The sequence below is a fragment of the Cajanus cajan genome, chromosome 1, assembly GCF_000230855.2.
Source record: "Cajanus cajan strain Asha chromosome 1, NIPB_CcT2T_4, whole genome shotgun sequence".
Taxonomy (NCBI): domain Eukaryota; kingdom Viridiplantae; phylum Streptophyta; class Magnoliopsida; order Fabales; family Fabaceae; genus Cajanus; species Cajanus cajan.
This window is the reverse complement of record NC_138517.1, coordinates 76,792,540-76,816,654: the sequence shown is the minus strand read 5'-3', so window position 1 is coordinate 76,816,654 and position 24,115 is coordinate 76,792,540. Positions and strand designations below refer to the sequence as shown.

General features: G+C 31.3%; 2 protein-coding genes across 5 annotated transcripts; one reads left to right on the top strand and one right to left on the bottom strand.

Annotated features, from left to right (window-relative positions):
• The first annotated feature begins 5,421 nt into the window (after positions 1 to 5,421).
• Positions 5,422 to 6,450, top strand: LOC145951554 (uncharacterized). Its single transcript, XM_083062980.1, has 2 exons — positions 5,422 to 5,719; positions 5,801 to 6,450. Exons 1-2 carry the CDS (start codon positions 5,633 to 5,635, stop codon positions 6,248 to 6,250), a joined length of 537 nt encoding a protein of 178 aa, XP_082919106.1. The 5' UTR covers positions 5,422 to 5,632; the 3' UTR covers positions 6,251 to 6,450.
• Positions 6,451 to 14,499: 8,049 nt separating this feature from the next.
• Positions 14,500 to 23,925, bottom strand: LOC145951489 (protein GAMETE EXPRESSED 2-like). Of its 4 annotated transcripts, XM_083062974.1 has the most exons (18): positions 23,789 to 23,925; positions 23,377 to 23,697; positions 22,737 to 23,075; positions 22,228 to 22,554; positions 21,845 to 22,051; positions 21,675 to 21,760; positions 21,458 to 21,602; positions 20,591 to 20,717; positions 20,409 to 20,503; positions 19,523 to 19,647; positions 18,962 to 19,179; positions 18,662 to 18,889; positions 17,856 to 18,085; positions 16,687 to 16,925; positions 16,001 to 16,157; positions 15,617 to 15,780; positions 15,226 to 15,326; positions 14,500 to 14,885 (listed from the first exon to the last, which is right to left on the bottom strand). In XM_083062974.1, the coding sequence occupies exons 1-18, from the start codon at positions 23,877 to 23,879 to the stop codon at positions 14,780 to 14,782; spliced, it is 3,306 nt and encodes a 1,101-aa protein (XP_082919100.1). In that variant the 5' UTR covers positions 23,880 to 23,925; the 3' UTR covers positions 14,500 to 14,779. The 4 variants fall into 4 exon arrangements, 3 of the variants coding, with proteins under 3 accessions (XP_082919100.1, XP_082919099.1, XP_082919101.1); XM_083062973.1 differs by having other exon boundaries at positions 20,409 to 20,717; XM_083062975.1 differs by lacking the exons at positions 14,500 to 14,885; positions 15,226 to 15,326 and adding an exon at positions 15,347 to 15,508 and having other exon boundaries at positions 20,409 to 20,717.
• Positions 23,926 to 24,115: the final 190 nt, after the last annotated feature.

Sequence of the window (24,115 nt, the reverse complement as noted above, 5' to 3'; positions counted from 1 at the left end):
GATAAAAGATTAAAAAATTATAATTAAACTTTTTTTTAATACTTATAATTTTCCCAAGATTATAGTTTCATTTATATATATATATATATATATATATATATATATATATATATATTATTCCACCATTTTCACATACCAATGTCACATGTTTTTTTTTTTTTCCTTTTTCGATCTTTACATGATACGTCGTAATCACAAATTTATGTTTTCTCTTAATTTTTAAGCTCAATTAAACAAATCATCTTCTTCCTCAAAAAATTGAAATTATTAATCATTTATCAACTTAACAATATTAACATAATTATAACTAACAATAAAAATTTCTAACACTTAATATTGCATTATTTGATTTATCTTTGTAATATTGAAATTATAATTATAATCGATCCGCAAAGATTGAGATTTGAGGGTTCACATCTATCAAATATTTCTTGTTTACTTCTATTGAAATTTCTCAAGCAAGTCACACTATCGAATTTCTCAGTAGTTGCTATGATCACTTCATCAAATAATACTATATACTCCAACTTGGGTTCATATTGCAAATCTTAGAGACATCGAGAAATATTAGTTAAACAATTTTATTTTAGGTGTAAGCTTATCAAAAACGGGTGTGTGAATAACATGGCCTACATTCAGTGGCAAATTAGATCAACACTGTGGCCCAATTATCATGGGTCCAAATCCGTTTGGGAGTTATAGGTGTCCAACAATAATAATTCAACTTTGAGGTGAATTGAAATTTCAATGGACTAGACGTTTTGTGCTTCTGAAAAGTGCTTAGCATTTATGGTCCAATTGTCCAATGAACCCGTTTGTTTAATTTTTTATTTTCTTAAAAATATGTTTTTTTTAATAAAATGTATTTTTTTAATATATTCGTCTAAATTACTTATTTTTTTTAAATAAATAATTTTCTATTTTTAAAGAAGTAAATTTATCTTTTTCTTCTTTTTTTTTTTTTAAATTAAATTTTAAGAAACATTTTTTATAATCACTTTTCAATAAGTTTAAACAAACTCACTCATGCATAAAAATTTGTAACCACTCGCAAGGGTCAAGCTCATCAGAGTTGGTCTGGTGTATCTCTGTCTTTGTAACAACGTTCTTCCGGAAGAAAGAAGTCTTTCACGTAATCTTGATAGGTTTATGTTGTAGTGTTCTCCTCCTGTAGTAGTTTATCCTTGTACGAAACTGCCTGAAATGAAACAACAAAATCTTCTTCATTATCCTTTCATTTTGAAATTGTGCTATACTTCGTTACCCTCCCACTTAATATGACGTTGCATGATTGTAATTTTTTTTTTTCTTTCATAATTTATACTAAGTTTGACTTTGATTGTTGATAAAATCTTTTGTCTCGATACGCCAAATTAAATATCGAATATAACTTAGGAGTTGATGTAAGGAGAAATATCTCGTACCCTAATAATTCTAACATATATGTTGAATGAAAAGTTTGTTTGTTTTATATTAAAAATTTATTTCTTACATTCTATATATTCTAATTATAATTTTTTAATAAAGATTAATTTAAATATATATTTTATTATATTTAATATTTTAAAATTAAATTTATTCAAATTATTTTTTCTTAACTCTAAAGAAACAGCCACGAAATATATTATTAGCTTTTGAAAAGCTTAAAGCCGACAAGGATGTGGATGGAAATGCGTTAATTAATTATTCAAGAATTACAACGTTAACTTGTAAACTTGTTTTGGATTTTTTCTTTTTCGTTTTTTGATTTGGTAAAACAACTAAAGACACTGATATTATGGACTCCATATTCGTGTTTCTTTTTAAAGAGAAAGTTAGTTTTTAATTTTTTATCCATTTATCCTTTTTTTAATCCGTAGTCAGTTTCTAGTTTAAAAATGATAATTATGTAATTTTTTAAAACCAATTCTAATACCTTCCATAGAAAAATAAATAAATAAAAGGCATTGTAGCATATCAACAAGTTATTAATTTGTATTTGTTATAGCCTCAAGTTTAAATTTTGTACATAAAAATAATGTAATTGAAAGTCGGCTAATGACTTGACTCAATTAAAAAAGATTATAGAACTATATATATATTTTATAATAATGACTAAATTACTTTTTTCTATTTTTTATTTATATTATTTAATTTGGTCTTTTTGATTTTAAATTATTTAATTTAATTTTCTAATTTTATAAAATATTCAATGTTATCCTTCTATCTAAGTTATTGACTAGTAAAATCATGTAAATGAATAATGTAAAATATTTTTTTTAAGAATTAGATGGCTAAATTAAACATTTTAATTTGAATGACTAAATGAAGAATTTTAAAAATAGAGGAAGGAAGTGGTGCGACAACAATGATAGAGGGGTAATAATGAAAATAATGGTGATGTCAACAATGTCTGTTAGTGATGATAGTAATAATGATGATAATGGACTAATGGTAACAATTGTATTTTTTTTACTTTTAAGTCTTTTAATATAACTCATCCATTTTAATAATTGGCCATTCTCGTTTTGTACAAGAAATTAATTTTGATGTGATTTATGTCTAATCCTTCTCTCTATATAAATTAGAATATATTTTTTTTAAATGAAGGTGATTTTAGAAACCATTCTCTAATGAAAATATTTTTAGTTATTTTTCTTCAATGATAATGTTTTTATGAATTATTCTTAACTTCATATTTTCAAATATATCAATTTTTATTTATAATTAAATTAAATTTCCATATTTTTTTTAAACATATCAATAATCAAAAATAATTTTATATCACAATATAAATTATTTATTATAATTTTAAAATAAAATTTATATATTAAAGATATTTATTTGTTATGAATTTTAATGAATTCTTATAAACACAAATCTTTATCTTATGTGAGAATGTATTTAGACACTTTTCTTCAACAAAAGAATTTTTAGAAATATTTTAAGCTTCTTATCTAATTTGGTTGTTTATTTATCATAATTATTATGAATTAGTTTTTAATATTTTTAAAATAAATTATCAATAACTAAAAATAATAGTATATTATAATATAGACTACTTATCATAAATTTAAAATATAATTTATATATTTAAAAATATCTATTTATAAAAATTTTAAATATGATTTATATGTGTAAATATAATATTTATATTTATATATAATTTATCATAGATTTTAGTTACATTTAATAAATATTTTAGCTTGTGCATTGCAAAGACTAATTACTAGTTATGGTATAATTTATATATTTAAAAGTATTTATTTATCATATATTTTGTTATATAAATAACCATTTACTATTAAACTACTAGTTAATAATTAAAAAATAAATTAGTCTATGCATAGACAATATATACTCCTTTCTCTACAAAGATCCTAGAGTTTTAACATTTGTAAAGTGTTTTAAAATAAATTATGTTCTCACTTTTTAATGTAATATTAATTTTTTTTCTTTCTAATTTGTCTTTTCATAAATTATTTGACCATACAACTTAAAGTAATGCATTTATTGATGTGCGAATTATTTTAGCAAAATTGTATCAAAATGTAATATATTTATTATTTTTCTTAGTATGTGTATAAAAACTTTAAACTATAGTGAGATGAAGGAAGTATAAATTTAATTTATGTTATCATTTGATAAATAATTATCATATATTGTAAGTTTATTATCTTTTACAATAATTATTTTCAAAATTATTTTATGGTGATTTTTATTGCTCGACAATGAAAAAAATTAGAATCTTAAAAATAATTGCTATATCTAATAGTAAGTGTCATCTTAAATTGTTTTACACATAAAAAGCTAATAAATAAATGAATTATAATAATTTATAAAATTAATCTTATAATTATTCTTCTTTCTTAAAAACAATGTAACATAATAACTATTTTCTAAATAATATTACGAAAGACATAAAAGAAACAGACAATTAATAATATATTGAAAAATTAATATAATACTTCTTTTGTAACTTTTTTTTTTCATGCACAACATTTATTATAGAACAAATAGAATTATAAATCTAAAATATAACTTATTTATTTAGAATATTTATTAAAAAAATTAATTATATATATTTAAAACAATTTATTATAACTTTAAATATGTAAAATGAACATGTATTATATATAGTAGAAACTCTTTAAATTAATACTCGGTAAATTAATAAACTCTCTAAAATAATAAATTTGTCTGGTCCCGACTTGGGCCAATGTAAAAAATTGAAAAATTTGATAAAATAATAAAATAATAATTTTTTGGGAGATCTCTTTATAATTTTTGGTCCCAAGAAAATCATAAATTAATAATTCATAGAAACTGAAAAAAATATATTACACTCTGTTAAAATTTAATTCAATAGTTATCTGTTTTCCTCTTGTTTACATTTACTGTACTTCAAAAGTCATTATTCATTTCCAATGCATATGTACTTCAAAAGTCATTACGTATTGATTTTCAATGCATATGTACTTCAAAAATTACTAATTTACGTTGAGTCTCAAGGTTCGCTGCAACGTAATTCTAAGAGGTATAAACTAATTTGTCTTTTTGTTTGGTATGTACAATATAATTACTTAAAAACTCTTTAAATCAATAATTATTAATTTATCGATAAATTAATAACTCTCTAAATTAATAAATTTCTCTGGTCCTGACATTATTAATTTAAAGAGTTTCTACTTTACATTATAAATAAAATATGAATTTAATTTAACTACATATTTAAAGTTTAATTTAATTCTTACTAATTAAAAAGTTTGAATTAGAAGTTACTATTGAAATAATCTTGGTATATGTGAGTGTATTTAATATTATACTACACGGTTAGTGGCCAACCAACCAAGCTTCATTACGCCATTTCACTGTTTTAGCTCATGGCTTCCGTGGTTAGTGTACTATACAATCGAATGGGCAATTATTCTCTAGTAACGACACGTCACCAAAAACATAAGAAAAAATTTACAGATATTAAAATTAAAATTTGTTAAATATATAAAAACTAAAAATATATTTAACTCTAAAATTTATGGATCATATACTTATAAAAATTAATTCATCGATAAAAAATATACAAATTCTTAAAAAAAATGTAAATTTAATTTATTTTTATGTGAGAATTTTGTTAATAAAGAATATATAAATATCTCCATAATTGTTATGTAGTGTTTAAATAAGATTATCATGATTCACGCTTAAGCAATGTCAGGGGTTCGAATCCTGCTTTATGTATTCAGTTGCGTTAAATCTTAGGTCAATTATCCCATTTTTTGAGATACCTCAAATGTAGCGAGAAGATTAGTAGTCGCTGTTATAAGAAACTCTTCTAGATAACTTATCTAAATTTTAATGTATTAAAAAATAGTAGTGGAAAGTGATTTAAGTATTGTTATTCATTTGTGGTATGTGAGTATTTTTTCATTTGGTTGAGGTGGATATTTGGAAGTGCAGCAGCAATTACGAGTAACGTTTTGCCTAGGAAGCTAATAAATGACGTTATTAAATGGAAGATACCAAAGGATGTGAACTCTGAATCGCATTTACTTGTGTTTACCAACTCCCTCACGCCCCTTTCTTGAGCCCCCAAGTTCTTCTTCTTCTCTCTCTCTCTTTCTGTTTGTGGCAAAACTCGAAGAATTTCACAATAATGTCCACCAAGTCCCCAGTTTTCCCCATCTCAGACCCCCAACACTTCAGCGACTATGGCTTCGACCCTCAAATCAACTATTTCCAGGTATTGCAAAACTCTCTCCTTTGTAATAACAATGTTGCTACTTATGACCATGTTTGTGATTCTCCTCTCCGAATATAATAGGTATTGGAGGAAGCCATGAAGCACAAGCGCGACACAGCGAGATCCATAGACTCCATCCACTTCAAACTCCAGAAGCCCATTTCCAAGGACGAGTCGCGGGCCAAGGCCCACAAGGCCAAGAAGAAGCGCTGGTGGAGAACCGCCCTCCTCTTCTTCAAGTGCCGCTGGGCCCACCCCCGCCACCCCGACGACGTCCACCAGGCCCGCGCTCGGGCCTTCCGGGCCTCCGTCTCGGGCCCCGTCTACTGGACCGAGACCCGAAGCGGCTCCTCCACCCCCTACCGCACCACCACCCGCCCCTCCTCCGGCCCACTCGCCGGAACCCTAACCAAGGATGACGTGGACACGCCGTACTTAAGTCTTAGGGAACTCAACATGGAACAACAACAACAACAACAACAACAGCGGAGGATGTCCACCTCGGCCATGCCCATATACTTGGTCACTTAAAAATCCATGCTTGGGTGGGTTGTTATATTTTATATTATTATTATTATTTTTAATTAGGCTAAGGAAAGGTGTTGGTGTTGGTGTTGATTTGATGGAGCGGAGGAAAGGGTGGATCCTCCTTTTGGTGTTTGTTGCTCACTTTTACTATAATGCAACTGAAACGCTCGTGCTTTTGACCAAAGTTGTTTGTTCCCAGTTCCCACGTAGTTGGTGTGGATATAGACATATAGTTGTAGTATTTCTTAATTAATTATCTCAACTTGTTGGTAGTGTTTTCTTGCGTTGGATTTGGGTCCTGAAAATGAGGATCACGGCAAGTGTATGTTAGTTGCATTTAGCGACGTAGCGCCAAGTTTTGTGTCCGTTAAGTTGGGCTCCAGTGTTTGGTTGGGAATGGGGGGTGTGGGGTCCAAACGACAACGTTTCGTAATGCAAAGGCTGCGAATATTAGAGGGGAAAGTGGGTTATTTTAAAAAAGTGGTACATGGGCGCTCCTTTTCTTTCGTTGTCAATGGGGCAAGCAGAGCAATGGATGAAGGGAGAAAGATGGAAGGGTCGGTGTCGGAGGAAAATTCCAAATTAATAAACGGCCATGGCATGTGTGCTCAATACATCCAATTTCTTTTATGAATTCAATAAGATTAATTACTACAATTAATTATATTGGTATGATTTACTTAAATGTATTTTATAATAATAATTGAGATCATTAAAATTAAAATTTAATTATAAACACATTTATTTGGAGATTATTAATATTGTTTCTAAGACTACAATTATTACTATCATCTACTTCTACTTACTATTATTATGATATTATCACTACCACCTACTTCTATTTACTATTATTACTACTATCTACTTCTACTTTTACTATAACTAATTATTGTGTATTATTGTAGCTGTTGACACTTGAAATCATTTTTATAAATTTTATTATTGTTGTTACTAATGATTCTAATAATAATAAAGATAGTAATGAAGATGGTGATAATAATGTTAACTATGGCGAAAATAGTGATGAAAATATACATAAAGATTGACAATTATAATAGTCATAATAGATAATTTTATAATTGAATTTTAATATCAATTATTATTTATTATTATTTATAATTTAAAAGTTATGATTTGACTATTTTATAAAAAGAGATGTTTTTATTATGTACATTTTCAAGTCATCAAATTTTTATTTTGAGTCGGAGAATTAGATTAATTTCTTAAATAATTATGGATCCGACTATTAATTAAAAGAGGAGATTATTCTAAAGTAGGTAACTATTTTTTTTTTACAAAAATTAGTTATCAATAATTTTGGTACGTTCTTTGTCGTCTATTAATTAAAATTTATTAAAAAAATTTACATTTATCAAAGAGATTCATCAAATAAATAAGTCATATTTATAAATTTTTAAACTTTAATAAATTGCAGCTAACAGAAAAATTTGTTTAAAATAATACGTTAGGTGATGTATTTCTAAAATTTCTCAAGTTTTTAATAAGCTGTGTGTTGTTTATTTATTTTTTTGTACCGTATCGGCACACTAAGGGGAGAGTCGAAAAAGGGCCGACCTGATTTTGGCCCAGGCATCGAAACAATCGCAATTTGACCTGATCCCCTCCCACGAGGGTGATCTCGGGGGAGTTCGGTCGGAATCCGATCTGGACTCGATCTCAGGGACAGTTAAGCCCTTGCGCCTTATAGGCTTAGGGTAGGAAGGCAAGTGTACCGTCCCAGTCGGATCTCGATCTGATACCCTTTACAGGTTTTGATATGATGAATCTTGAATATGGGTCTTCTCGGTCGGCAGGTGAGATCAGTCGGACCGCGATCTCACCCACCCTCTAGACGAACTCGGCCTAGGTATGGTCGGCCAGGGTGCGCTCGACCATGGTGAGATCGGCCATGGTGTGCTCAGCCATGGTGAGATCGGCCAGGGTGTGCTCGGCCATGGTGAGATCGGCCAGGGTGTGCTCGGCCATGATGAGCTCGGTCAAGGTATGGTTGGCCAAAGTCCGAGCGGGTCTCACCCTTTGGACTGGTCCGAGAATCAAGGATGAAAAGCCTATCTTTGATAATCAAATATTCCCAAGGAAAACCGTTATGGAAATCCTCGCACTCACAAAGGCCCAGGTGGCCCATGAACAGAAAAGTATAAAACCTAAAACCCTAGAGTTAAGACGGAAGATTACACTCTTGAATGTTCTAGCTTTGGAGGCCTGACCTAGGAGAAGAACCCTAGACGCTCCCTTGGCCGGAACATTTTGACGCCCACCGTGGGGCTACGGTGAAACTTTCCTTACGCCCCAAGAAACACACACAAAAAAACTTGAAGAACAAAAAGCTACGAAAAATGGCGAGAGGCAGCGCACCAAACCACGACCCACAACACCCTACTATGGAGGAGATGATGGCATTGATCAACGACTTAAGAGAGGAGAATGCGTGATCCAGGGAAAGGGAGGAGGCCATTCAGCAGGAGAACGAGGAAATCAGACGACGAGCCGATAAGATGCAAGCCATGATGGCAGCTAATATCAGAACGGCGGAGGAAGACGTGATGACGCAAGTCCCAAGGGACTTTAGACCTTTCTCGGAGGTTATAGAGGCCGAAATCATTCTGAGAGACCACCGAGTCCCCCAGGTGGAACCTTTTGATGGGACATAGGATCCTATTCAACACCTAACAGATTTGCGCACTCAGATGTTCATATGTGAGGGGAGTATGGAAGTCCGATGCAAACTGTTCATGGGAACGCTAAAAAAGGCGGCCCTCGATTGGTTCAGCGGTCTTCCTGACCAATCGATCACCAACTTTGATGTTTTCAGTCAGCTTTTCATGGCACAATTTGCGGCAAATAAGAGGAAACCACCGATCACGTCAGATTTGTTCGATCTCAAGCAGCAACGTGAGGAGTCGTTGAAGGACTTTTTGCAAAGGTTTAATAAAGTGGCTTTGAGGATAGCATCCTTGGACGAGAAGATGGCGGTCATCGCATTTCAAAAGGGACTAAGGTCAGGTGATTTCGACGTCGCACTGGAAAGAGAAAATTGTCAAACGATTTCGAAGGTAAGAACTTTCACCCTGAGCCATATAAAGACGGAGGAAGGACAGATCAATAAAAGAGCAGCAAAAAATTGAGAAGGTTTTTTATCAAGTGTACTCTTTTCCTAGCTCAATATTTTATCCCTATAAAAAGTGTGAAATGGTTTTTTCCTGAGAAGGTTTTTAACGAGGCACAAGTAATCAATAAATATTAATTTTTCAATTTGACATATATAGTTCATGGTTCAGACCAAACTCGTGATTGATCGGTCAAAATCTGACTGGGCGAGTATAAATAACTCGAAGACCAAACTCGTGATTGATCAGTTAAATTTTGACTGGGCGAGTATAAATAACTCGAAGACCAAACTCGTGATTGATAGGTTAAATTTCGACTGGGCGAGTATAAATAACTCGAAGACCAAACTCGTGATTAATTCCGACTGGGCGAGTATAAATAACTCGAAGACTAAACTCGTGATTGATCGGTTAAATTCTGACTGAGCGAGTATAAATAACTCGAAGACCAAACTCGTGATTGATCAGTTAAATTCCGACTGGGCGAGTATAAATAACTCGAAGACCAAACTCGTGATTGATCGGTAAAATTCTGACTAGGCGAGTATAAATAACTCGAAGACCAAACTCGTGATTGATCAGTTAAATTCCGACTGGGCAAGTATAAATAACTCGAAGACCAAACTCGTGATTGATCGGTAAAATCTGACTGGGCAAGTATAAATAACTCGAAGACCAAACTCGTGATTGATTGGTTAAATTTTGACTGGGCGAGTATAAATAACTCGAAGACCAAACTCGTGATTGATCGGTTAAATTCCGACTGGGCGAGTATAAATAACTCGAAGACACCAGAATTTGAATGGTATGTTTCTATCAATCAACTTAAAATTTGACTTAGTTCATTTTCCCATTTTCCTAAGATTGGAATTTGGGCGATCACGCTTTACAAAACACATAGATTATAACTTAGTTTATTTTCTTCCAATCGGAATTTGGATGACATGGTATACAAAAAATGGAGTTTTTAACTTTTAGTTTATTTTCTTCCAATTGGAATTTGGATGACATGGTATACCAAAACAAAAATTTTTAACTTTAGTTTATTTTCTTCCAATCGGAATTTGGATGACATGGTATACCAAAACGAAGTTTTTTAACTTAGTTTATTTTCTTCCAATCGGAATTTGGATGACATGATATACCAAAAATGGAGTTTTTAACTTAGTTTATTTTCTTCCAATCGGAATTTGGATGACATGGTATACCAAAACAAAATTTTTTAACTTAGTTTATTTTCTTCCAATCGGAATTTGGATGACATGGTATACCAAAAATGGAGTTTTTAACTTAGTTTATTTTCTTCCAATCGGAATTTGGATGACATGGTATACTAAAACAAAATTTTTTAACTTAGTTTATTTTCTTCCAATCAGAATTTGGATGACATGGTATACCAAAAATGGAGTTTTTAACTTAGTTTATTTTCTCCAAATTGGAATTTGGATGACATGGTATACCAAAACGAAATTTGTTAACTTAGTTTATTTTCTTCCAATCGGAATTTAGATGACATGGTATACCAAAACAAAAAATTTTAACTCAGTTTATTTTCTTCCAATCGGAATTTGGATGGTATACCAAAACAAAATTTTTTAACTTAGTTTATTTTCTTCCAATCGAAATTTGGATGACATGGTATACCAAAAACAAATTTTTTTAACTTAGTTTATTTTCTTCTAATCGACGTTTGGATGACATGGTATACCAAAATGAAATTTGTTAACTTAGTTTATTTTCTCCATTATTCATGATATCGACAAATGTCTCGGTTATTCTCTCCCACATAATGCATAATGATGATTAGTGAATTGAAATCTAGTAATACGCTTAATAAAATAATAATAGTTTTGCGTCAATACAACATAAAGTCAGGGCTTGAAGGGAGGTGTACCGTCTCAGTCATAATTTGATCTAACCTTCCCACGTAGGCATTGATCTAATATCATGGCTAGCTAAGCCCCTACGCCTTATAAGGCTCAGGGCTGGAAGGCAAGTGTACCATCTCGATATAATTTTGATACGGTCCCGGGGAGTAATTCCTTAAAGCCCTTTCACCTATAAGGCTCAAGACTGGAAGGCAAGTGTACCGTATCGGCACACCAAGGGGGCAGTCGAAAAAGGGCCGACCTGATTTTGGCCCAGGCATGGAAACAATCGGAATCTGACCTGATCCCCTCCCACGAGGGTGATCTCGGGGGAGTTCGGTCGGAATTCGATCTGGACTCGATCTCAGGGACAGTTAAGCCCTTGCGCCTTATAGGCTTAGGGCTGGAAGGCAAGTGTACCGTCCCAATCGGATCCCGATTTGATACCCTTTACAGGTTTTGATCCGATGAATCTTGAATATGGGTCTTCTCGGTCGGCAGGCGAGATCAGTCGGACCGCGACCTCACCCACCCGCTGGACGAACTCGACCTGGGTATGGTCGGCCAGGGTGTGCTCGACCATGGTGAGATCGGCCAGGCTGTGCTTGGCTATGGTGAGATCGGCCAGGGTATGCTCGACCATGGTGAGATCGGCCAGGCTGTGCTCGGCCATGGTGAGATCGACCAGGGTGTGCTTGGCCATGGTGAGATCGGTCAGGGTGTGCTCGGCCATGATGAGCTCGGCCAGGGTATGGTCGGCCAAAGTCCGAGTGGGTCTCGCCCTTTGGACTGGTCCGAGAATCAAGGATGAAAAGCCTATATTTGATAATCAAATATTCCCAAGGAAAACCGTTATGGAAATCCTCGCACTCACAAGGCCTAGGTGACCCATGAACAGAAAAGTGTAAAACCTAAAACCCTAGAGTTAAGACGACAGATTACACTCTTGAATGCTCTGGCTTTGGAGGCCTAACCTAGGAGAAGAACCCTAGACGCTCTCTTGGCCGGAACATTTTTATAATAAACTTTTGGAGGCTTATTATTTTCTATTAGTAATTAATTAATATAATAGTGACACACAAGATTTCAGCTAATACAGTATTTAAGTTATGAATCAACTTGTAGAAAATACATTCATATCTCACTAATAATCTTATTTGAAGACACCGTAAGAAAATATATAAGATAAATGTTAGTAACGTTTTTTTTTATAAATAAAGTAATGCTATATTTTTTATAAAATATTTTTATTAATTATTTTATAAAAGGTATTTAATAAAAAATTAAACATATTTAATATTGTAAAACCTTTTTTTTCAATTGAAAATGACATGGGATACGTATTATTAATATTGTAAATAAAAATTACAATTTTAATTGCTTAACTTGTGTCGGAGAATTTTTTTAGTTTGAAAATGAAATGTAATTTCTTTTCTTCAGGTTGATTTCTATATGAATAAAGCGATATATTTAAATATGATTTTATATCCGAAATAAAATTGAATTTTAATTCTTAATTAAAGAGAAAAATGACAAATCACACGGACTAACAATTTTTTTATTAGTGTACGAGAAACTGTTAATATTTTGTAATTTAGGTTAATATTTTAATTAAATTTTCAATTTTAATTCTTATTTAATCTCCACAAAAATAATAAAAAAATAAAAAAAGAATAAAAATGAAAATAAAAATATTATTTTATTTAAATATTATCAAATATTAATTATTATATACATAATATTATATTATAGTTAACTTTATAATTTTAACATACAACATATAAACATTTTTGATGATTAAACTAAAATTGTAGCTTTTACAAAATTAAAAATATGTTTGACAAAATATTTGAAAAATTTATAAATTATTTTGATTGAAATAAGTTTATTTTAAAAATTTATAATTTATTATCATAAATTAATTGAGATAACTTATAACTTATAAGTTTTTAATTTTTTTTATTAATTTACTTGAACCTTTTTTTTATACCTATTTTAGTTTAAAAATCCTTTAAACTACCTTGATATTCTCTCTCTTACTTTTTAATTTTTGTCATTCTATACTTATTAATCATTTAATTTTATCGTACACTTTTAATTTAATAAATTAATTTATAAATTTTTTGTCTTTTAACTCTTAATTTTACACTATGTATAAGTTTTCAACTAACTTATATATTTTAATTAACATAAACTAAATTTCTCGAACACACCTTAAAAATTAAAAAAACTAAGTTAAATAATTGAGAAATAAAAATTACACATTATATATCATAGAAAAACAATAAAAGTAATATAGACAAAAACACATATGGAAGAAAAGTTAACATCAAAACAATTAACATGTTATATTTCAGGATCTATATGTATTAATTTCAAAATGTGTTTATTAATGTGGCTGAGACATTAATGCTCACTGTCGATAGTTGAGTGCTGACCATCGTTTTCGCCACTGTCACGTGCAGTGAGTATTACTGCTCTCAATTTTATACTCTATATTTATTCTTCGGAATTTGTGTTTTTTTTAATCTGAGAGATATTGAATAGATGAACATTTTTTTTAACTCAATTTTTTTTATATTTTGGTTTGAATTTGAACTCTGACCGTTAAGTTATAAGATGTGAGTCTTTCGTTACTCCCACTGACTCAAATTGATATTTTATACTATATATAAAACTTATATATAAATAAAAATAATTAATTTTACACAAACTAAAAGTATTTAATTTTTATAATTTTATATGAAATATATATTAAATTTATTAAAATATTCTTAATTTATTTGTCACAGATAGTGTTCTAATTTTTTTTCCCCTTAAAAGTATCTTTCAAATTAAGATATTAAATAAAATTAACTTAATTTAAATTTATTTATATTTAAATATTTTTTCCTTTCTTATATATAGCTTCATAATTCGTTTTTACTTCAGGCCACCTGCTTCGGCCTCACACTCGTGGCCAGAAAGGATAATCACGGGAATATGCATGGCATGCTACCTCATTGATCATCTTTTACCGTCTTCTATCCACATTAAAATTCATATAACTAGTTAATTTTTTTTGTGCATTACATTAATATTTTTAAATTTAAATATATAAAAAGTAAAATATTACCATCATTTAATAATAATAATAATAATAATAATAATTAAATCACATATTTTAAGAAAGAATTTTATTTAGTTATTTAATTTTGAGGAAACTGATTTATTCAAGGGACTCTCCTAACAAATATTTTTGTATAGACATCCAGAATCAGGAATAGAACCGTAACTACATATTTAAGGAACAATGTTATGTGCCACACGATATTGGTTACAAATAGTTTCTATCTTCACAACTTCATATTTAATTATTTAAAAAAGAAGAAGTTATAATTAGCAATACAGAAATTCAATTTAACACAACACGGGCACAAAAATTGAATCTATATCTTAGAATTAATGTTAATATTTAATACAATCATCTTACTGCTGATCCAAATAAAAAGGCCTAAAAGTGAGTTTGAGGTATAGTTTCTCACTTTCTCTCAAAGTCAAGAGGGTAGAGGTAGGCACAAGTTTCTGCTATTGGTTTCACTTGTTGAAGAGCATTCATTTTCTGCCTTACTGGATTCTCCAACTTGAAATAGACGACCACACCTGAAATTTACTTTCAACTTATTATTGAAGCATTGAAGGTAAAGTAAAGGGTAAGCTCAATTTGGCACTAGGGAAAATAAATTATCCGTCTCAGTTTAACAGAAAACACAAATACTACAATCAAACTCATGAACAATTTTCTCCTTAATTTTTTCCATTTACTCTCTAAATCATGAAAGAAATTTTTCCAACGTGTTTTATATGCTCAAACTTGATTGGTTTGTCCAGTAATTTTTCTTCTAAGACTCTTAAAAATCTTTTTTGTATTTTTCTAATATGATTTTATTTTTCTAAGTAATTATGGAACAATCAATAACAATTCTACAGAACACTAACTTACCTTTGGCGAAAGTTGGAGGATTGCATACCAAAACGAATCAAGGAGGGTCTTGAACAACAATCAGTGAAATGGGTGGCATTGTCAGATATGTTTATGCTCGACTTCATGTAGTTGTAATAAAAGCAAAAGAGACAATGAGTCAAGTTAAGCTTTAACCGGATAATAATGCAAGAAATGGATTCTCTCAGTTAAATTTTCTCATGATTTTGTTGTGGTTGTATAATGTTGGAAAGGATCATTTTGTGATGTAGGAAGAATGGAAGATGTATCTGTGTCAATACAACTGAATTGATTGTAATTTCCTTAGAGCAGCAAAACATTGTTGTTGAGAAACAAAAACACTATCATGTTGCTATGCGCAAATGCTAATTCACGTGCTATGCACACTTACAGTTTCTGTGTGGGAACTTTGCACGGTAGATAGCTCTGAAGATTTTTTCTCGCGGTTTCTTCTTTCATGTGCAAGAAGAATTGCACATTTACATGTGAAGTACAAAAGCAACAATCCAAGAGAGAACATGATAACAAATTCAATGACAATGATTGATCCCAAGGCTGTTATAACAAATGGAACAAGCTTGTAAGTCATAGAAATAAAATGCATATATGCTTCTATTTGTGTATGGAACAAGCTTGTAAGTCATAGAAATAAAATACCTGTATGCTTCTATTTGTGTGTGTGTGTGGAATTATTTATTAACAAATGTTATCATCCCTTTGTTTCTATATGATGAATCTTTGAAACTCAACTCAGCTTATGAAATCTGCAACTTACTGTGAGCAAGAAATGAACTCATTGGTTGTTTTCTCATTAAATTAACCGTAGCTTCAGTATATAATGGCATTGACATCCCATCTGCACAATCTGGATAACATCCATAGTTTCCCATGTCATTTAATGTCAATGTTAAAACAGCTCCATGCTCACCTCCCTGTTTAAAATAAAAACAACAGACAGTATAAAAACTCGGGTGTACTTGATATATTTTTGCAAGATATTATTGCCATAACACTGATATTAGTGGTGTTTTCTCTTTATTGTGCTTTGGAAAGTAGATAATAATGGTCAATGCCACCTTTTAAAAATAAAATAAAAAGTGTTGCATAGTTTAATCGCAGTGTTTCCAAAATGCTACTAATCAAAATATTATAGTATTTATATACAACTTATATTCCTTTTCAACAATGTATCTCGCGCTTGTACTCCAAACTGATGAACAGTGTGAGAGTGTAACTTTTTATGACTTCATTTCCATAATAAGTAGTTTTATATATTTTATAAATTCTACTACTTTGGTCATGAACTTGTGATGAAGGAACAGATGGCAGTGTTTCTGCCAGCCACAAGCTTTTGTCTATGTTTTGTATTTAAATGGTGATGGGAACATAACATACTGAAGATCGTGATTGGTCCTCAAACTTCTAGGGAAAAAGCTAAAAATTAAAAAGAACATCACCCACATGATAGAAAAGTTGCTGCATAACACTATTGCAGTCATTGACTGTGCCCTGAAATCTGATTCCATGAGCTTTGACCATAAAGTGCTTTGAGATAGTAACATATGTCTGAAGAGGTTGCCATTGATAATTAATTCTGTGCTTCAGTTCAGTTGTATTGATCAGATGAACTGGTAAATTTGTTACTAACCATCCATCATTTACTTCCATAGAGAACGTCACAAAAAAATGAGCCTGACCACCTGATATGACCCATCAGCAGCATTATGTTACTCCAAACTTTCTTACAATTACCATGTCAATTACAATACCAGATTCCAAAATATTCACCAAAAAAACAAACAGAATCCAAAATTATTCAAAATATTTACTAGTATAATTTATTTCATGATGAAAAATTGTCAGACACAAACTTTAGAATCTTGAAATGCGCAATAAAAAGCTTCTTGCTTTCCCAAGAAAGTAAAAACCGACTACTAATCCCTTACTATAATATTCATTACTCAAAGCCAGAAAATTAGACTTGAAATAATAATGTAAAAATTACCATTCCTCTCTTGCTGCTTTCTCCCCTCTTTTCTTTTTGGTAAGCAAAATTACATGTACACATACACACATATGACTAAGTCACAAACGTGTCTATTACTATCCGTCCCATAAAATTAATACACATAAACTAAATCTGACAGATGTAAAATATTATTATATTTTCTTATTTAATATCCCATTATGGATGATAAATTATATTAAAAATATGATTAAAAATACTAAAATATCAATAATTGAAAGGAGGCAGTACTCATTAGCTAAATTAGAGTAGAAATAAGCTTAAAAAAAATAAATAGCTGCCATCCTTATAGTTATAATGGCTTAGTCAACCTCGACAATATAACCAGCAACACATTTGTACTAGTTTTTCACTTAAACAGCTTTTGCATCGGATATATATATATTTTTTACTTGACATCACGTGCCTCTGGATTTTATTTTCCATGCAAATCTCCAAAGAACCAAATACTACTGTACAATTATGCATGTTTTGTTGTTTAGCTGCAATTGCTCAGAATTTAACATAATTATCGCTATCTCAAATAATTGCATGGTTAACTGTGTAATTACGTTAGACATATGCTACAAAGTATATCACCACGAGATATTATTCAAAATCATACCAGGGAAGGTAAGATGATCGGGATCTCCAATGAAAAAGTCAAACTTATCTTTCTCATGGTCAAAGATAAGGGTCTCATCTTCATTACTCCTCAATATGATGAAGTAGGGGGCCACAATAAACGGAGGGTCATTAATAGGATCAACAAAAATTGGAACACCTAATGAATTTACTCCATTCTTATTCCTGGCAGAGACTTGAATGGTATCTTCACCATAAAAATTTTCATTTCTGAAGAACAAAAAATACCTGAATTAATAATAATAATAATAATAATAATAATAATTGAAAAACACATTTACACTTCTACATATACATGTTCTATGAAATTCATGCCTTGAAACTCATCACATTGTTGATACCAAAGAGTATTAAACATTGTTGATACCAAAGAGTAGTAAACTAAAATGATCTGTAACTATATGTGATCAGTCACATGAAGTTACTACTAAACTAAGACCAAACAGAGTTGGACAGACAAGACCAATAAAACCCAAGTAAAAAGAGTAGTTAGAGGTAGAGGGAAGCATAAAAGATAAATCTAGGTGAAACTATTGAAAAGAACAATTTGGTTCACGATACAACATAGTTAAATCATTTGATTTATGCAACTGGTTCCACCTAGTAAAAAAGATTTTGGTTGTTGATATTTTTGGATCCATAAGCAGATGATAAATTATTTATAAAAAAATGGTATAATTCTGTAAACATTGAACATGTTTATAGATACTTTCTGTATCATTGCAATGAACAAAGTTTTCCAAACAAAAGTAGTTTCAATAAATTTAAACATAAGTAAAAAAGTACCCCAGATACTGAATTGACTGAAGCGCAAAATTAATTACTTCCACAGAGCCTTCTATTAGTAAACTTGTTGCTGTATCATTTCCTAAGTTAATTGTAAGTTCACTCCACATTACTTTCCCAAATTGCATTGCCATAGGAGACAGATGTATACTTCCAGATTGTGCACTCAGATTGACAGAAATATTCTCCATTGGATTTGAATAAGTTATCTCAAACCCGGTGAAACCACTGCAAGAGGGACACAATAAGATCATTACAGAAATCCTGAAAAATATTTATATATATGCCACGTATACATACCCAAATCTAGGGCTTATCATATCTTCTGTTGCTTGCAGTTGATTTGGAACAGAAACAAACTGAGGTGGAACATTGAGGACAAATATGTACACAGAAGCAGAAGCAAGATTTCCATTTATATCAGAAATTGTATACCAAAAAGAATCGTTTCCATAATACCCTTTATAAGGAGTGTAACGAAAGATCCTTCCGTTCTGTATAAGTGAACCATGATCTGACTGAAAAAATACAAGAGAAACGAACTAATTATTATTAGCAACTACAAGCATACCTAAAAAGACTTTGAACTGTGTAATGCCGAAAAAAGTTTGTCACAAATATAAACAAGTTACTGTTGATTATTAATCGTGCAGTATTGAGGTGAATTTTGACTGTATTGCTAGACCAATACAATTATATCATCATTGGATAATTAAATGTTTGAAGAGTATGAACCCTTTCTTTGTTAACATGCACCATCTCCCAAAATGTAAATGAAAATTAAGGATCTTTCTCCTGGGAAAAGTTAGAATCATCGTAAAGGCTGAGGAGGTTTCAGAATGATTTGATAACATATCTCACTTTTGAGAATTCAACTATGCTTGCATTATCACCCGCAAAATAATCATTTGCTAAGGCATCAAAGGCAATGGATTGATCCTCCCAAATAGATATTGTGTCATTGTTAGCTTTGGGAAAATATTCGCCTGCAAGTCATCAAGGAGAAGAATCCTTAAAGCATATATCATATTCTTAAAAAAAAATTAATGATAAAATAGAAGATACATACTATTTAACAAGAAATTATTGTATGATTATGGACTACCACGTCCATAGTGAATCTACGTGAGACATGTAATTGAGTTTTTCAATTTATGATAAAGAATTAATAAAACTTGATTAGGTGTCACTTGGAGATCAGTTAGGATCATGGATATGCGCTAGTCCTGAATCATATAATAATTTCAACATTTTGACCATCACATATAGTTATAGATCATTTTAGTTTTAAAAACATTCAGATGGTTAAATTTCTGTGCTTGTAAGTTCAAACTTCAAAATTCAGACCAAGTCTGAAAGATCAGAGAATGGGTGTATAGAAAATATTGGTTATCCGTCCTGTTTATGTTTGGAAGCAGGAGTTTGGAAAGAAGTCAAATTGGAAGATTATAAGATAATTTCTCATTTTAGAAACTTCTGAAATATGGAAAATTTTACTTCAAATGAAAATTTTGTCCTCCCCTTCATTTCATTCCAAATCTGTAATAAGCAGGAAGATCAAATCACAATCTTAAAAAAGAAGACAAAGAAGAGGCACAAGTTGATCTTAGAGAAAGAAAAAATCCCTTTGAAAACAATATATCTATCTATATCAATATAAATAAGTTTTAACTGTAAGCTGAATACATACCAAAATAATAATAAATGATAATGATAAAATTTTAAGCTGCATGTTGTTTGAACTTACTGCTGTACACATTGATGCTGAAGGGACATGACAAGAAACGCTTGCCATCAAAGGAAGCACAAATCTCGTAAGTGCCGACATCTTTGGCCATGTAACTACAGTTGTATGATCCATCCTTATTATCCGTAATGTTTAAAGTTGAAAAGCCAGAACTATTAGAAGAAGCAATCTCCAATTTCAACCTTGATTGTTGCGAGAGGACAGGGTTTAAATATGAATCCATAAGCAGCACAACTATTTCATTTGTGGACAGCTTTGACACCTTTGAAGAAAACCTCACAACACTTGACAAGGAAACATTTACTTCACCTAGAGCAAAATAGAGGCATACTCATGAGAAATAATCCAGAGCAAAACAATAAATGTATGTGAAAATTACCTAGCAAACCTGAGATAAACCTTGCAATAAAATTATATCCCATGAAAAAGATTTGAACTTTAGCTAAGCACTATAAATCTAAGTTGTTCCGTGATTGCACATAAATCATGTTATATCTAACATACTCTTTTATGCAAGAATCTTCTATGCTTGAAGCATGGATATTGCAATGCATGTTATTTTGTGCCGACATTTTACTTTTATTTAAAAGAATGAAGGAAACTCTATCCCACTTGACATCATGTCATATGGACCAGATGAAATGCTTAAGCAATTGAGTGAAAATAAGTGAATAATATTATATCTTAATCACTTATGATTAGAAGCAATAAACCTTTGATCGCTAACCATCCTTATTAAAATCTCTTCCTTGCACTATAGTTTTCCATCGACAAAAGCAATAGAATTGGGGGTTATGGACTATGATATCATGTAAGATTTTATCTTAAAACCAATTAACATTAAATAAAGATGTCTAACAGGTATATAAACTGCACCAAATAATTGAGATAGGTAATATAACTTTAAACACACTTAAATTGATTGTTGTGCAAATAAGGGGGTTTACCATAAGATAAAGTGCAAAAGTATTTTCTATATCTAAGATGATGCCCAGCCTTACGAAATCAACTTCTTTTATAATTTAATAATGCATAATGCATTATAGTACCTGCTTTTACCTCTTTTCTGAATGAATGCCCCTCATTCAATACTATGTTTCCACAATATACGTTAATATCATAAAAGCCACTTTTTTCTGGTATGTAATCCACTTGAAAATCACTGGAAATGACAAAGCTCCCGTTCCCAATAGACTGAAACCATGGTGAGATTTCATTAGAGTCTTAAGTAATTGTGCACCAAAAATTAATGTTTGTCTTCCTTACATTGTTGCTCAACTCTATTGAAGGTGATGGCGCGGTATCCATGTAACTGATACCATCATATCTCATTCCAGAAGCTATTCTGCTCCCTTATATCAAGATACAATTATAACAAAAAAAAAATACAATAATCAAATTCGTCAAGAATGTAACAAGTTTATCTTTGAAAGTACCATTTTTGTTTAGCATAGGATATATGATTGGCGAAATGCTGTAGGAGTCATTTTCTCTTAAAATTTGCACTTGAAGTATGTCAGCTTCAATTGGGGAAGGATATTGATAGATGTCATTCAAATAAACAGAGAATTCTGCCCTTACCCCAGCTACTGAATCATTTAAACCGGATCCATTAACGACACTTTTAACTCCATCACAATAACCTATTTGGAAAGGAACATGAAACATAAATTACATTTAAATGAGGAAAATGATAAAATTCACCTGCTTTTATTATCAACATGCAATGTTTATATCCGCAATAGTAAATGATCAAAACAACAGTGAAAAAAATAATGTCAATCCAATAGAATTTGTGAGACTTGGCATGAAACTTCACCTATAAAAACTCTATAAACGTATGGCATATTGGAAATGCTTTTATTATGCTTGGAATCGTATATTGTCAATAGAAAGTTCCCTGGCTCCAAATTGCTAAATGAAAACAACTGAATTCCAGCATCCACTTCCTCAAAGTGAAGATCTGCTATCGGTATTGACAAGTTTGTATCTCGTTCAACAACTTCTGAATCAAAAGGATACAGTCCAGAAACCAGATTTCCATATTGATCTAACTGGTGTATAAATATTTCCATCTTGGACGCCAATTGCCATGCATGTGGTTCAATGTTCCATTTTGCGATACAGTTAGAGACATCTATTGTTCCTGGTGTTTGAGGGAGAGAAAAGTCAAGATATTGTAGATTTGCAAGTAGAAGTTTCAAAATGACATAAAGAAGAAACACAAAAAGTAAATCTCACGTATGATATTGTTATAATAAATACAGGATATATCAGATAGCCCAAATATGATACAATGTATTTCTCATTGGAAGAAAAGAACACAACCTGGATTCACCTTCAATGGTAATGGAGAACCATTCAAGGTTTGATTTCCTCCTTCTAAGCTCAAGGAAAACTTCCCAGCTTTGGTCACAACAAACTCAATGACTACATAGTCAAAATCATTCCATCCCATGTTAGAGATATCTGGAACACTCGCAACAGAACCATTTTCATGCAGCACATACAACTTAAAATCAGGCAAATAGGACACTTGACTCGTCTTAGAGATATGGTTCCCAAATGCATCTTTAAGGAGCACCATAATTGTAGCTTTTGAACCAGCCTCGTATTCATGCTTCACGCCCTTCCATGATGCAACGCACACAGACGGGTACATGTTCCCTTCAGTAGGACAATATTATCAAGCATTATTAGTTTATCATTAGGCACATACAATACCAAAGTAACCTACATTGATAGATAACACCAAGGTTTATACAAGATTGCAAAACAATGGTGTTTTCTTTTTTCTTTGAAATAACATAATCCTTCAAGGTTATTTTTTTTTTTTTTTTGTAGATCAAAAGATTTAAACATATGTCATATAGTGATTGGCTGGTCCACATGGAGTGGTACCCAATAATTTCTAAGTGCTTATGCAATTTTCAGTTCTATTAAATGAAGTTTATAATATAAAGTAAACCTGGTTCAACTTGGAAATGCAAGGATGAGTCAGAAACTTTATAACGATCCTCGTTGATGAGGACATTAAACAATCCAACCCTGATGGGGGTGAAGGAAATCTTCCATTCATTTGGGTCTCCTAGGAAATTTGACAACACAGTAGAAACGTAGGAACTGTTCCCTTCCTTTCCATTCACAGTTAGAATGGGGTTAAAAGTTTTTCTGTCAATCTTATCAGCATTCTCAAGCACTTTGACTTTGATGGTGGCTGTGTCACCGGCATGGAATGTTCCCTTGTCATCCCACCAACTAAAAGCGAATAGGGGAAGTTGCGATCTATCTGTCCCAAACCAAGAAACAAAGAGAAGGTAAGGATTGTGCAAAACTTTTTTTTTTTTTTTTAAGATGAAGAAGTGCTCCTTTATGGTAACCTGAAGTTGGATATTGAGAACATGAAACTGAGAAGAAAGAAAGAGCAAAGAGGGAAATGACAACTAGTGTGCCTGCATGGAGGATCTCCATTTTTTTTGGAGAGAATCTGAGAGTGTAGTGTAGTGATGAAAAGGGAAGTTGGTACTAAAGAATAATGTTTGAGTGGTTGATGGCAGTTTAAAACAGTTATTATTCTTGGTTAGAAGACTTGTGTGACACGTATCTAAAGATGAGAGAATCTGAAACCCTAGGGTTTTTCCCCATTTCTGGTTTCTGGCGTCGAAAATTGCGACATTACCATGATTTGCACGCGGAGCGAGTGGAGG

What these genes read in the sequence shown, in the direction of transcription:
- LOC145951554 (XM_083062980.1), top strand. Translation starts at nt 5,633, where the DNA reads ATGTCCACCAAGTCCCCAGTTTTCCCCATCTCAGACCCCCAACACTTC. An exon ending in CTCAAATCAACTATTTCCAG is followed by an intron (nt 5,720 to 5,800) that starts GTATTGCAAAAC and finishes CGAATATAATAG; the next exon opens with GTATTGGAGGAAGCCATGAA.
- LOC145951489 (XM_083062973.1), bottom strand. Translation starts at nt 23,879, where the DNA reads ATGGAGATCCTCCATGCAGGCACACTAGTTGTCATTTCCCTCTTTGCT. An exon ending in ACCATTGAAGGTGAATCCAG is followed by an intron (nt 22,555 to 22,736) that starts GTTGTGTTCTTT and finishes CTCAAACACCAG; the next exon opens with GAACAATAGATGTCTCTAAC. An exon ending in AAAGTTCCCACACAGAAACT is followed by an intron (nt 15,327 to 15,616) that starts GTAAGTGTGCAT and finishes AACTACATGAAG; the next exon opens with TCGAGCATAAACATATCTGA.